The sequence below is a fragment of the Oncorhynchus clarkii genome, chromosome 2, assembly GCF_045791955.1.
Source record: "Oncorhynchus clarkii lewisi isolate Uvic-CL-2024 chromosome 2, UVic_Ocla_1.0, whole genome shotgun sequence".
Taxonomy (NCBI): domain Eukaryota; kingdom Metazoa; phylum Chordata; class Actinopteri; order Salmoniformes; family Salmonidae; genus Oncorhynchus; species Oncorhynchus clarkii.
In genome coordinates this window covers 27,709,074-27,723,698 of record NC_092148.1, presented here as the reverse complement: position 1 = coordinate 27,723,698, position 14,625 = coordinate 27,709,074, and the positions used below count along the sequence as shown (strand labels likewise).

The following is a 14,625-nucleotide window of genomic DNA, read 5'->3' as shown; positions in this document are numbered from 1 at the left end:
ATCCACAGTACTGAAACAGTTTAACTCTGTATTGAAATGTGTCCTATATAGTATAAACTGTTCAGAATACAGTGTGTGTTGAGGTTGTCGTCAGACATAGCTAACTCTAGATTGATCTTGGTTACGTACAGTACAGTACATCTGTTTCCACAGAGGATCATCCAATCACATTCTGACCAAATTGAGAAAAGCTGGGGAGAGATTTTATGACAGTGTCTGGGTGCATGTGGTTTGAATGAGGCTTTTAGTGTGTGGTTAAATGGTTTGTTTACTGCCCTCCTTTTTCGTGCCCTCCTTCTTTGAATGAATGAAATGGGACACTCCTTGTAGTGCTGGCCTGATTTGGTTTCCTTTGCTCTCTCCTGGAATATGACTCTTTAGATCTGTGATTTCTCAGAGGGTTTGGTCGTGGCCAATGCAGACTTTCCACCTGGACTATTGGGGTTTCGACTAATGCTTGATGCTCTGCATGGCTCATTAAGTTAACACATTAACCTTCCCCAAAAATGCTCCTCATATGTTTTTGTTGTACTTAACTGTATTTGTTTACATGTTACGGTGGGTGACCTTTGACACACATACTACATTACTGGCTTTAATATTTGCTGAGATGATGTTTGGTGCCGTTGATCACCTGCTTGCCATTTTGACCCCCCCCCCCCCCTCATTCTGAGGGGTGTAATATTGGTCCCAACATGTCCAAGGTCAGTTACTTAGCCCGTCAATCTGGAGGGCTGCACATTAATCACGTTTTTTGGAGCGTCAGGCCAGCAGTTGGATTAACATGCCACGCTATCTGTGTTTCACCACAGCTGCTAGACTGTAGCATTGGCTTCCTGTTGGGATTGAGACTATAGGAGAGGAACTGACTGGTGCGTTGGGGAGGACGTCGGCCAGATGTGGATGGTCTAGCCAGTAGGTTGTTGGGCATCATGAGGGTTTTGAGGTTACAGTCTATATTTCGGTGATTCTTTTTGTGTTATGTACAACTGTGCAAGGCAGATACCATGTTTTCACTAGTAGGCTGGGGTGTGGGGGGGGGGGGGGTGGAATGTGATTGAAGTCGCTCTAATCTCCATGACAGCATTTTAATAGATCAAATTGGGGTGTGTTTTGAGACCGATAGCGTATAAGGAAGTGGCAGGAGAGGGAAATAGAGCAGGCTGTGTGATTGTAGGTCATGGTAATGGTGAACCTAGAGAACCTGACCCACTGGACCTCTCTCTGTTTGGACTCACTAAGGAGTCCCCCAGGGGCCCAATGTGATGCCTGTGGGGGCAGAACCTTGGCCGTGCCTTCCTGCGCCACGTACACATGCACGCACACGCGTGCACACACACACACACACACACATACACGCCCGGTAGGACTGCTTCAGGACTAGCTATAGTGTATCCCTGCTCCAAAGTCTCTCCTTCTGAACAGCAAAGACAAATGAGTGGTGCTGAGTAGTTAATGAGCATCACACACAGGCATGAACACGGGCACATGCCAGCACACACACACACACACACACACACACACACACACACACACACACACACACACACACACACACACACAGCCAGCCTGTCTGCTTGTCACAGTACATTACCATTGGGTCTAGTTGCTCTCGTTGCCGTTGCTATGGCAGCACTCATTGAAAAGTGTCTGGCTGTAGGCCTGTCCTCTAGGCTGCGCCTTCAAAAGAAAAACCAACCACAAGTCAGCGGTGTCACATTTATACTCCTAGAAAGCATTACAGTTTTTTACAATCACTTTGGCACTATTTTCAGAACCTTATGATAATTTTTCAAAACTCTAGACACAAAACTCAAAACGGCCATCACTTGTAACACAGGCTGTCCAATGTTCAAAACACTGCACTGTGCATTCATATCTTTAAAGAAACCTTCCACTTTCAGAATCATTGGTTCAAATAACTCATTTATCATGAAATACCATAGGAACATTCATTTAGATCACCCACACACAAGATCCCGATAGTTTCACTGTGTAGTTGTTCGTACAATCATTAAATATTGTAGTACAAAATATGTGATACATGTTTCATTATGTTACTACACGTAAATACATCACTGTAAAAGGACTAGTAGAGAGAATACTACAGACACGGTGGAATCATTGAACAAAATATGAAATGTATTGATGAAATGCAATAAAATCACAACATAGGTTTCTTTGAATCAAAGCTAAAATAATTAGCTACAAAAAAAGAAAATAACTACAGTAAAATGTCAACTGTTCCTCATCTGGCTTACTGTAAAAAGCAAAACAAAGGATAGATTACTGTACTTCTATATGTCCATCAAAACTGTCTTGTGGATTTGGCCACAGGTTCTCATCCACATCATAATGGATGTTTTCATTAGCCAAATATCTTGGGAAGAATCTTTGGGCGAATCCAGGCCTGACACTGGTCTGCCGTGATGTCATTGCATGCCTCATCCATGGCATGGAGAAGGGTGGCTTGTTCGTGAGGGCGCCTATCATATACCTTCCACCTCCATGTGGAGAAAAATTCCTCAATCATGTTAAGGAAAGGAGAGTATGGGGGTAAGTAAAGGGTGGTAAATTGTGGTTGGGACTGAAACCATGCTTGCACCATTTGAGCATGGTGGAACCTAACATTATCCCACACAATGACATAGGTCATGCCATCTGCTCTACAGACCTAATTTAGCTCATCAAGGAAGGTTACATTCGAACAGCGAATCATGTGGCTGCCTGCAACTCAATATATAGAGTATATAGAGTAGAGAGCTTTAGATGTTGTTCTACCTAACATTAGAACGGGCAAGATACATAATCTAAGCAACTTTGACCGTGGTATGATTGTTGATGCCACACATGGTGATTCCAGCATCTCAGAAACAGCTGCCTTCCTGGGATTTTTACGCACTACAGTCTCTAGAGTTTACAGAGAATGGTGCGATAAACAAAACACATTCAGTGAGGGGCAGTTCTGTGGGGAAAAAAACACCTTGTTAATGAGAGGGGTCAGAGGAGAATGTCCAGACTCATTCAAGACAACAGAAAGGCCACAAATGCTCAAATAACAGCTGTTTAAAACAGTGGTGTGCAGAAGGGCATCTCTTAACATACAACACTGTGAATAATTCAGGCTGTTGTGGAGGAAAAAGGGGGTCCTACCCAGTACTAGATAGGTGTACCTAATGAAGTGGCCGGTGAGCATACAGTACTGTCAAAATCAGAAAACATGGTCTGGAAAAGTGGTACATGGGACCATAGAAACAGTGTCTGATAAAGAATGATGATGAAATATTACAGCCGTAGATAATGTAGTCCAATTGGTTCATGATCCACGGTAATTGGGGTCAATGGATCTCGTTGTCCTGAATCTTTCATGATCTAAACATGGGAATATTGTTTGTCAGTTTCCATAAAACTATGCATTAAGAGTAATGCAACAGTTACTTATCATTTGAACAGTTGTATCAATTGATAGTTAGACCATTGTAATGAAATGAATAGACAGTCATCTCAGATGTAATGTGTGAATTGCATTTTGAAATGGTAATACTTTGATGTTATGTTGTGTCATTTTGAACAGGTGATTTTAATTCAGTGAACAAATGATCTTAGCTTTATGTGTATTGTCTCCAAGCAATTGTGAAAAATGTTAGTTTTGACAAATTAGCATTTTGATCATTGGTTGTGAGTTTTGTGTCTAGAGATTTGAAAAAAAGACATCAAGGTTTCGAAATGAGTGCCAAAGTGATTGTAAAAAACGGTATTATCACCAAAAAGAGCATATGCAGGCTCCTGCTGTCATAGTATTACTCAAAATGACTAAATACCCTTACCGTAAAAGCATGTAACCCCTTCCCTTTTTTTCACCATTTGCATGGTGTTAATGGTTAAACCTGAGTTATTCAACCTGCAAACTTTGAGAAACCTACATTATTGATGATTCCGTCCTCCATGATATGTTCCGTACATTATTGAACCTCTGCTAAACGGCCAACCATGCAGGTGCTCTACATGATGGCGTGAAGTGTAGGCTGTGATATGACATCTGGGTCATTTCCTGTATTTCGGGTGGATTGGATGGGAGGCCACTAAAAAGAACTGCATCTGACCTCGTTCTTTCCTGGCTTCTTTGTCTTGTTTTTCAATGCTACTGACCCATAGTTACTTTGACTCTATCCGAGCATCTATATGAAAGTAATTAGGGAAGGTGCTTTTTATTCTCAATAGAACCATTCATATGCTCATATTTTTCACAGTTCAGAAGATCAACAGATATGTTGATCACAACTGTCATTTAGGATCTCACTGGTAGTTACAGTACAACTGATTCCAATTCATTATCATTCATTGACCAAATACATATTTGTCATTTTGATTAATCAATAGATTCACTTAGATTAGTTTAACAAAATGGATGCGACTCGACTGCCATTGATTAGTCGAGTAGTCCATTATGTAATTGATTGTTTGACCCCAGCTTTTAGGGAGGGCACTGATCAAAGTCACATCAAAGAGTTGAAAGTCTAGTCGAACAGTCCATGAATTCATGTGGAGCTATTTTGAAGTAGCAGCAGCAGCAGGCTTTGTGACAAAAATCTGCCCAGCATACTGCGTGTGTGTTGTGACGCTAGCCTGTCATCAGACTAATTGGTTTTGTCCCATGGTCAGTAGATGAGGACAGCTGAGAGTGGTCGAGGCAGATGAGGTAAGCTCTTAATCTCCTGAAGTCCTTCCTTGCCTCACTGGGAGGACACGACTGGGACTCTAGTGCACTCCAAGGTGCAGTATCTTACTCACACGCATCGCACAGTCTGGACAGTTCTCTGCAGGAGGGGTGTGTATGTGTGTATGTGTGTGTGTGTGTGAGGTTGTGTTTGAGTGTGAGGGAGATGTGTGAGAGAGAGAGCGAGAGTGTGAGTGGGTGTGTATGTGCATAATGCATAGTGTGTTTGTGTGTTAGAGTGTGTGCAAACAAATTTATACAGTATCTGTGTGCACACACGTGTGTATCTGTTTGTATGTTCAGTGCTCATGTTTACTTTATACAGTGCCATTTAAAAGTATTTACCCCCCTTGGCGTTTTTCCTATTTTGTTGCATTGGATTTCATGTAATAAAATAGTCCAAATTAGGCGATGTTTCAAAAAATTATACAAAATTAAACACAGAAAAGTGGTGTGTGCATATGTATTCACCCCCTTCACAATGAAGCCCCTAAATAACATCTGGTGCAACCAATTACTTTCAGAAGTCACATAATTACTTAAATAAAATCCACGTGTGTGTAATCTAAGTGTCACATGATATGTCACATGATCTCAGTGTATATACATACACCTGTTCTGAAAGGCCCAAGAGTCTGCAACACCGCTAAGCAAGGGAGCTCTCCAAACAGGTCATGGATAAAGTTGAGGAGAAGTACAGATCAGGGTTGAGTTATAAAAAAATATCCAAAACTTTGAACATCCCACGGAGCACCATTAAATCCATTATTCAAACATGTAAAGAATATGGCACCACAACAAACCTGTCAAGAGAGGACCGCCCATCAAAACTCACAGACCAGGCAAGAAGGGCATTAATCAGAGAGGCAACAAAGAAGGAGCTGCAAAGCTCCACAGCAGAGATTGGAGTATCTGTCCATAGGACCACTTTAAGCTGTACACTTCACAGCAGAGCTGGGCTTTACGGAAGAGTGGCCAGGAAAAAAGCCATTGCTTAAAGAAAAAAATAAGCAAACACGTTTGGTGTTCGCCAAAAGGCATGTGGGAGACTCCCCAAACATGTGGAAGAAGGTACTCTGGTCAGAAGAGACTAAAATGTAGCTTTTAAGCCATAAAGGAAAACACTATGTCTGGCGCAAACCCAACACCTCTCATTACCCCGAGAACACCATCCCCACAGTGAAGCATGGTGGTGGCAGCATCATGCTGTGGGGATGTTTTTCATCGGCAGGGACTGGGAAACTGGTCAGAATTGAAGGATTGATGGATGGGGCTAAATACAGGGAAATTCTTGAGGGAAACCTGTTTCAGTCTTCCAGAGATTTGAGACTGGGACGGAGGTTCACCTTCCAGCAGGACAATGACCATACGCATACTGCTAAAGCAACACTCGAGTGGTTTAAGGGCAAACATTTAAATGTCTTGGAATGGCCTAGTCAAAGACCAGACCTCAATCCAATTGAGAATCTGTGGTATGACTTAAAGATTGCTGTACACCAGTGGAACCCATCCAACTTGAAGGAGCTGGAGCAGTTTTGCCTTGAAGAATGGGCAAAAATCCCAGTGGCTAGACGTGCCAAGCTTATAGAGACATACCCCAAGAGACTTGCAGCTGTAATTGCTGCAAAAGGTGGCTCTACAAAGTATTAACTTTGGGGGGGTGAATAGATATGCATGCTAAAGTTTTCAGTTTTTCTGTCTTATTTCTTGTTTGTTTCACAATAAAAAAACATTTTACATCTTCAAAGTGGTAGGCATGTTGTGTAAATCAATGATACAAGCTCTCCAAAAGTCCAGGTTGTAAGGCAACAAAATCTGAAAAATGCCAAGGGGGGTGAATACTTTCGCAAGCCACCTAATGTGTGGTTGCTTGTGTGCATACTTAATATCTTTACCTTTTGGCATGCCGGGATCTCTGCTAGTGTGCCAGAGGACTTGTAAAAAAGAAGGACTGCCGTGACCTGACCCCAGATTTAATCTCATTAGGCCATTTGGCCACCTGGTGCCTCATGGTACATTCTTTAAAGCCAATGAGGACTGTCTAGGGTGGATTACGCCATACATTTACCAGAATAGGATCACAGCCAGAAGGAAACAACATGGTTCCTTACATCCAAGGGAAAGTGACGTAGCGGCATTGTAATTGTCTCCAACCCTAATCAGATTTCAGCTCGTTGTACCAATTGGTAAGCTAATGTCAGACCTGGGTTCAAATAGTATTTTAAGTAATTTAAAAGGCACTCCTGGCAGGCTAAAGCAAAATATAAAAGATTTCAGAAAGTATTTCATCCCAGGTTTAATGTTGGTCAGCTAGCATGGAGGAGGAGAGGTGTATTTCCATCTCTCTCTCCCGCCATGGTGTTGATATGAATCATCTGGATCCATTGGAGGGATCTGTGGTTTATATTAACCTTGATGTGTAGACTTGAGTGTGAAATGGTCCCTGGCGAATGTAGTGGTGCAGTGGTTTATTTCACCACACAGTCTCTGGCAGCTTGATCCAGTGAAGATGTATAGGGAATATTTCACAGCATTTAATCAATTCCCACAACATTGCAGACAAAATATGTTTTTTTTAACTAAAAAAATTGCAGCTGAGCAATATGGTATTTCACCCATTTGAGGAGCAATTGTTGTGTACCGTGGATCAGTTAGACTCTAAATGAATTTACTTTGGTTACTGAAAATGTAAAATAGACTCCTAGAGCTAGACTTAACCATTTCGCCCACTTCGATTTTGTACGCTTATTACAGTGTAGTGTTGTAGTAGTTCAATATATACTCATATAGAGTACAACTGTACATTATAAACATGTGGCCACAAAGGACATATCTGAAATATAGGCCAAGTAGTTCTAGAGATTGATTGGGGAGATTTTTACAGTATGTGCTGTACAAAGGCTGCTTGACAATGCTTATGGAAAGAAACAATTGTCTCCCAAGAGCTGTACAGTACATGTACTTAAGGCAAAAATAGTGCTATCTCTGATCAGAGGGAAATTAAATATGTCCCAGAGGAGTACTTGAACATGCATACTTTGTAATTTGCATGATTTGAGTTTGTTTGCATGTGTGTTTGTGTATTTTGACTCTTGACAATTCACGGCGTAGTCTTTTTCATAATCTCCCATCTCCCTGCTTTGAGTCAAACACTTGAGCCCTGGTTGTGGGGCCTCGTAGGCTGGCAGCCCTGTTTGACTTTGGCACTGCTGTCATCGTCCCGTGCTTTATGAGTCATCCCACAGTGAATACGCCCCTACAGGAAGACTGGGGTTGCCGTTTCTGATACTGGGGGTTGCGATCTAGTATGTTAGGGTGAAGTATAGCGTTGTAATGACCTGTCAAAAATTTAGAGAGGATTTCTGCTTTTTATAGCAGGTGTGTGTGTGCTCTGCTTTTCTTAGCAGGTGCGTTCGCTCGTATAAGTATTTATGAATGTGAGTGTATGGGTAGGCTATGGGGTTGTGAACGGGGAGTTTATTTGAATGTGGGGGGCCATTTGCTATACGACATGCTGTATTTAAATCATGAATGTGTTATTGATACAGTTCCTCTGTCCTGATATTTAATGCAGGAACCCTGCCTCTCTATGTGCTGTTTGGGAGACACTAGTCTTGCTGATGCGCATAGTGTCAGTGCTGAAATAAAAGTGCTTGGGCTGCACCGGGATATTTTGCTACCACACCGTTATTCCAGTCAGTCCAGTTTAAAATGGTGCTGGAGTCTACGAGATTACTGTGATGACTTTGCTCTCAATCCCGTGATGGAGCTCTAATCAATGAAGCAGAATACAACAGGACTGGAGCACTGGGACAGGGATGAGGATTGGAGCTGGCAGCCTGTCTCTCTCAATGAAGCTGTTTTCACCCTGATGGGATGTGAGAGGTATGAACCATTTGGCAAAACGTTTATGGTCGGGTTAGTTGACGAGTTAGCCATCTTGGTTCTTCAGGTATACCTCATATTCTCTTGAAAATGTATTTCTCCGGACCGCAAACCAAACAAGGATTCAAACATGTATTGGCCCTGTTCTATCAAAGATAATGTGTTGGGGGTTTATGCAACAAGAAAAGCCTGTTCAAATGATTTTAAAGATGTTTTAGGAAAATGTGTGGTTTTGCTTTGATCTATTCCTGACAAGAAATGTGAAAAACCCTTTACATGCACAATATACTCTTATAGTTTGGGATTTCTGCTGGTACAGTAGGAGGGTTGTTGTTCTTCGTCTCCTGTTTAATTTGTAGCCGGAAGTGGTGATTTATTATTCATTAGGAGGCATGCACCAATGGTTTGCTTTGATTCCATGGATGCTAAGTGTTTGCTTAATCCATGTTAATAATCCTAATGAATTTCCGCTGGTGGTTGGTTTCTCTGGTGATATAATATTTAAGGGGAGAATGATCCTCTGGTTTGTCATAACATTGCTGCAATCAATCAATAAAGTGGTCTTTTAAACAATCCCCAATGTAATAGGTAAACAAAGTTTCTGCAGAAATATAAATGTATACAGTATGTGTGTAGCTTGCTTGGCCTTATTGGGATTCTTCTGTTCTCTTTCCTGGGCCTTGCCTATGTGTAATTTCCAAGGTAGTACCAGATGATTACTGTGATTATGATACTCTTACGATATGACATGTTTGGTCTGTCAGTCACAGCTGATTGTGGCTGTTATTCTTAACTTGACTAGAGCTTCAAACCAATGTTGTTCAGAACATTTGTGCTGATCATCATCAATGGACAATCACCTTGATTGGCTGCTGCATGTGACATAAAGTTGAATTAAATGCAACAAAGTTGCATGGACTTTGTTGCATTGAATTCAATTGAGTGGAGGTTGCGTCATGTATCACCAGTAGGGTTGAATCCCGGTTACCGAGATTTACAGAGATTTACAGCCCAAACCCGCTTCCAATTCCCAGGATAAATAACTGTGAAAAACGGATAAATTATAATTAATTATTCATATGACCAGCATGATGTGAAATGGAACTGTTCATTTATATGTGTCTAAATCTGGATTCTCTGCGGCCTTCTCTCTGGTCACTGCTGCATTAATCATCAATGTTCAGGATGGGCACCGACAAGCCCATCTCAGTATGTAGACCTATCATCTCATCATGGTAACTTTTTTTTACAGTAATATAAAGACCAAATGCGTGTCTAATTTACATATCTCTATCTGACTTTTTGGGGTCACCTTATTTTTTAATTGTAAAGATGACCAAGAACCCAAAGGTCAGTCTGACAGAGCTTCAGAGTTCCTCTGTGGAGATGTGAGAACCTTCCAGAAGGACAACCATCTCTGCAGCACTCCACCAATCAGGCCTTTATGGTAGAGTGGCAAGAACGGAAGCCACTCCTCAGTAAAAAGCATATGACAGGCTGCTTGGAGTTTGCCAAAGGGCACCAGAAGGACTCTCAGGCCATGAGAAACAAGATTATCTGGTCTTTTGAAACCAAGATTGAACCCTTTGGCCTGAATGCCATGCGTCACTTCAGAAGGAAACATGGTACCATCCCTACGGTGAAGCATGGTGGTGGCAGCATCATGCTGTGGAGATGTTTAGTCTAGACTAGTCAGGATCAAGGAAAAGATGAACGGAGCGAACTACAGAGAAATCCTTGATGAAAACCTGCTCCAGAGCGCTCAAGTTCTCAGATTGGAGTGAAAGTTCACCTTCCAACAGGACAAAGACCCTAAGCACACAGTCAAGACAACACAGGAGTGGCTTCAGGGCAAGTCTCTGAATGTCCTTGACTGGTCCAGCCAGAGCCTGGACTTGAACCCAATCAAAGATTTCCGGATAGATCTGAAAATAGCTGTGCAGCGACGCTCCATTTGCAAAAATTCTAAAAACCTAATTTTGCCTGGTCATTATGGGGTATTGTGTGTAGATTGACGTTTTTTCGAAATGCTACCATTAGGGGAAATATTATGACAAATTAAAATCTATTTAGCTAGTCTATACTTGTAACTTTGTAGGCAGCATGTGTTGCAACAGAATCACATTTCATGATGCTTTGAACGAGGTGCATAATTCCGGTCTATATAATACAATACAGTACAGTAATACAGTTCACACTCAAAAATATTAGCCTACTGGAGATTGTTTAATTTATTTACCCAAGAGAGCATAGCTAGGCTTATATCTATGGGCTTTTATGTGTTTCTGTCGTGTGTAATGCATATAGCTTGTGTATTGGATAACGGAATTGTCACATTCTGACCTTAGTTCTTTTATTATGTCTTTGTTTCAGTATGGTCAGGGCGTGAGTTGGGTGGGTTGTCTATGTTCGTTTTTCTATAATTTGGGATTTCTGTGTTCGGCCTGTTTTCGGTTTTGTATTTTCACGTCATCATTTGTTGTTTTGTGCGAGTGTTCTATTGTCTTTATTAAAAAACATTATGGACACTTACCACGCTGCGCATTGGTCCTCCGATCCTTCTCGCTACTCCTCCTCAGTTTATATCTTATTAAAAAACATTATGGACACTTACCACGCTGTGCATTGGTCCTCCGATCCTTCTCGCTACTCCTCCTCAGTTTATATCTTATTAAAAAACATTATGGACACTTACCACGCTGCGCATTGGTCCTCCGATCCTTCTCGCTACTCCTCCTCAGTTTATATCTTATTAAAAAACATTATGGACACTTACCACGCTGCGCATTGGTCCTCCGATCCTTCTCGCTACTCCTCCTCAGTTTATATCTTATTAAAAAACATTATGGACACTTACCACGCTGCGCATTGGTCCTCCGATCCTTCTCGCTACTCCTCCTCAGTTTATATCTTATTAAAAAACATTATGGACACTTACCACGCTGTGCATTGGTCCTCCGATCCTTCTCGCTACTCCTCCTCAGTTTACATCTTATTAAAAAACATTATGGACACTTACCACGCTGTGCATTGGTCCTCCGATCCTTCTCGCTACTCCTCCTCAGAAGAGGAGGACGAGAACCCTTACAGGAATAATAATTTGGGCTTTTTTGGACTTTGGCTCAGTAAATGTCTTTAATGTAGGGCTCATAAAATGTATTTAATCAGGCTCAGGTTGATTCAGGCCTGAATTTTTAATCAATGCTCTAATCAAATCCAGACATAGGCCTGTTTATACGCCTTATAATACATTAGAACGACAATTCCGGGAAATATCGGGTTACCCGGGAGAAAAGCGATTTATTCTCGGGATGGAACATTTGTAAAATACCGGGAAAATATTCAACCCTAATCACCAGTCAAAGTCTGAACAAAGTGTAGATTCCATTACTCCATTATCAGAGTCCATTAGCTGATCCCTGAATCGATGTCTTTGCAGTAATGAACACCCTCTTGGATATTTGGCCCAGTATAATGTTGACATAAAGATGATGGGATTGGTTGGATTTGTATTTCACACACACACACACACACACACGCGCGCGCGCGCGCGAGCGCACACGCGCACACATGCACACACACACACACACACACACACACACACACACACACACACACACACACACACACACACACACACACACACACACACACACACACACACACACACACACACAGAGACATATTGTGACTGCCATGCCCGCGTGCTCTGCTAGGCGATTACCCTGTTCCCTCATTAATCATGCATTATCGTTTGTCCAGGAACCAAAGTCATAGAAAAACATCTACTGAAAAATGTGAAAACAATAGCAGAATACAACAGGTGTAGATCAGTGAAATGCGTACTTACAATCCCTTAACCAACAATGCAGTTTTAAGAAAATATTTAAAAAAAGTATGAGATAAGAACAACAAATGATTAAAGAGCGGCAGTAATTAACAATAGTGGGCTATATACAGGGGTACAGAGTCAATGTGCGGGGCCACTGGTTAGTCGAGGTAATTGAGGTAATATGTACATGTAGGTAGAGTTATTAAAGTGACTATGCATAGATAATAACAGAGAGTAGCAGCAGCATAGAAGGGGGGGGGGGGTGACGACAATGCAAATAGTCTGGGTAGCCATTTGATTAGCTGTTCAGGAGTCTTCTGGCTTGAGGGTAGAAGCTGTGTAGGAGCCTCTCTTGTCCTCGCAAAGCTAACACTAAAGCTAGCTAAAGCAAACCGACTCAGGTCAGGTCAGAAGCCTGGGCAGGGTCTTAGGCTGGTCTCCTGGCCAGGGAACATGCCGTATGACTATAGGATATCCACCTGTCTGCCTCTCCCCACTGCTTCTCTCTCTCTCTCTCTCTCTCTCCATCTCTCTCCATCTCTCTCTCCATCTCTCTCTCTCTCTCTCTCTCTCTCTCTCTCTCTCTCTCTCTCTCTCTCTCTCTCTCTCTCTCTCTCTCTCTCTCTCTCTCTCTCTCTCTCTCTCTCTCTCCATCTCTCTCTCTCTCTGACATTCAGTCTGTCTGACAAACACTACGTCATTGGAGCGTCACTGGAATATTTAGGCACCAAACGATTGTGAAGTTTGTCAAGTCTGTGTCACGCTTTTCAGTCTCAAAATAGAATGAAACACCAACACACTAACCCAATAGATTATGTGCAAAGAGCCTGGAAATGATTGTTCTGTTCTGTTCTGTTTTGAAGCACTGCAGTGCTATCTATAAGCCTAATACTCTACAACAGAGACAAAACCCAGTCACTCAACAATCTATATCTGCTTGATTTCGCTGATCGCTTTTACAACTCCCCCCCTCTCTCTCACACAGTCTACACAGGCACACACACACACACACACACACACACACACACACACACACACACACACACACACACACACACACACACACACACACACACACACACACACACACACACACACACACACCCCCCCCCCCCCCCCCCCCCACCTATATCTCTTCCCTCTCTGTGCTGCACTCTCTGATCCTGGAAGCTGTGCTTGCAATAGCTTCTCTGCTCAATGTGAACATTGGTCTCCAGCTTTCCTCTCAGCGCTGCTCGCGAGGAGTGGAACAGAGGACGCGTCCGTCCCTGTGCCCTCGGCAAGAGAGGGACTGTGTGTGTAAAAAAGAGACGGAGCTGGAGCATGGAGAGACAGAGAGAGAGAGAGAGAGAGAGAGAGTGAGTGAGCGAAAGAGAGCGAGCGAGAGAGAGAGGAAAGGAGGGGGGAGAGGAGAGGAGGTACCACTGCAGACGCACAGCCACTGTCACAGCTCCACAGCCAGAGGACAGAGGCAGGAACGGCAGTGAACAGCAGCAGCACCAGAGAGCATGGAGGAGCAATACTTTATTGTTCACCTGGACCTCTACCCTTCTCACTGACAACCTTCCTCTGGGAATACCCCGTGACGAGTGGAGTAGAGAAGAGAAGAGAAGGGAGATAGAGGACAAGGAGAGGACTCTCTCGATCTGCCCTTCAGGAGAGGAAGCACCAGTCCCTTACTCTAGTGGGACAAATCACACACTATTCTTTTTTTTGTTGCCTGTCGGACCCGTGTAAGTCTTGAGCTATCTTTACGCTGCGGTCCCTCTCGACTGTGTGGACTTACGTTGACCCTGGAGAGGACCATGGGGCTAGGGTGGAGGTGGAGGGGTGCAGGAGGCACCCCCAGCATAAGGACAGGGGGAAGCACCTTCCTCTGGGTGACAGTACTACTGCTCTGTGGTACCTGGAGGGCTAACACACAGATGGTAGAGGACACCAAGTCTGTGTACTTCTGGGAAACAGGTACTGGACTCCTGTTGTACTATGAGAGACTTAGGGAGAGATTGGTTGTTGTTTTGTACTGTTTGACTTTAATGGCGATCAGAATAAAGAATCTGCGACATTGAAGTCGAAGCAGAATATTGTGTTTCAAGGAGCATGTTTTCAATAGTCAATAGTGACTATGTATTCAGTATTGAAAAAGCTTGTGGACAAGAAACTCAGCTTGGGCACGATATTCTCTGCTCTC

At 42.8% G+C, this 14,625-nt stretch overlaps 1 protein-coding gene across 1 annotated transcript in view; it reads left to right on the top strand.

The window, feature by feature from the left end:
* Positions 1–13,924: 13,924 nt before the first annotated feature.
* LOC139365860 (thrombospondin type-1 domain-containing protein 7A-like) overlaps positions 13,925–14,625 on the top strand; it is a 100,225-nt gene continuing 99,524 nt past the window's right edge. The window contains exon 1 of the mRNA XM_071102924.1: positions 13,925–14,399. Within this exon, the coding sequence (XP_070959025.1) occupies positions 14,240–14,399 (160 nt within the window). The 5' untranslated portion in view covers positions 13,925–14,239. The remainder of the gene's footprint in view (positions 14,400–14,625) is intronic.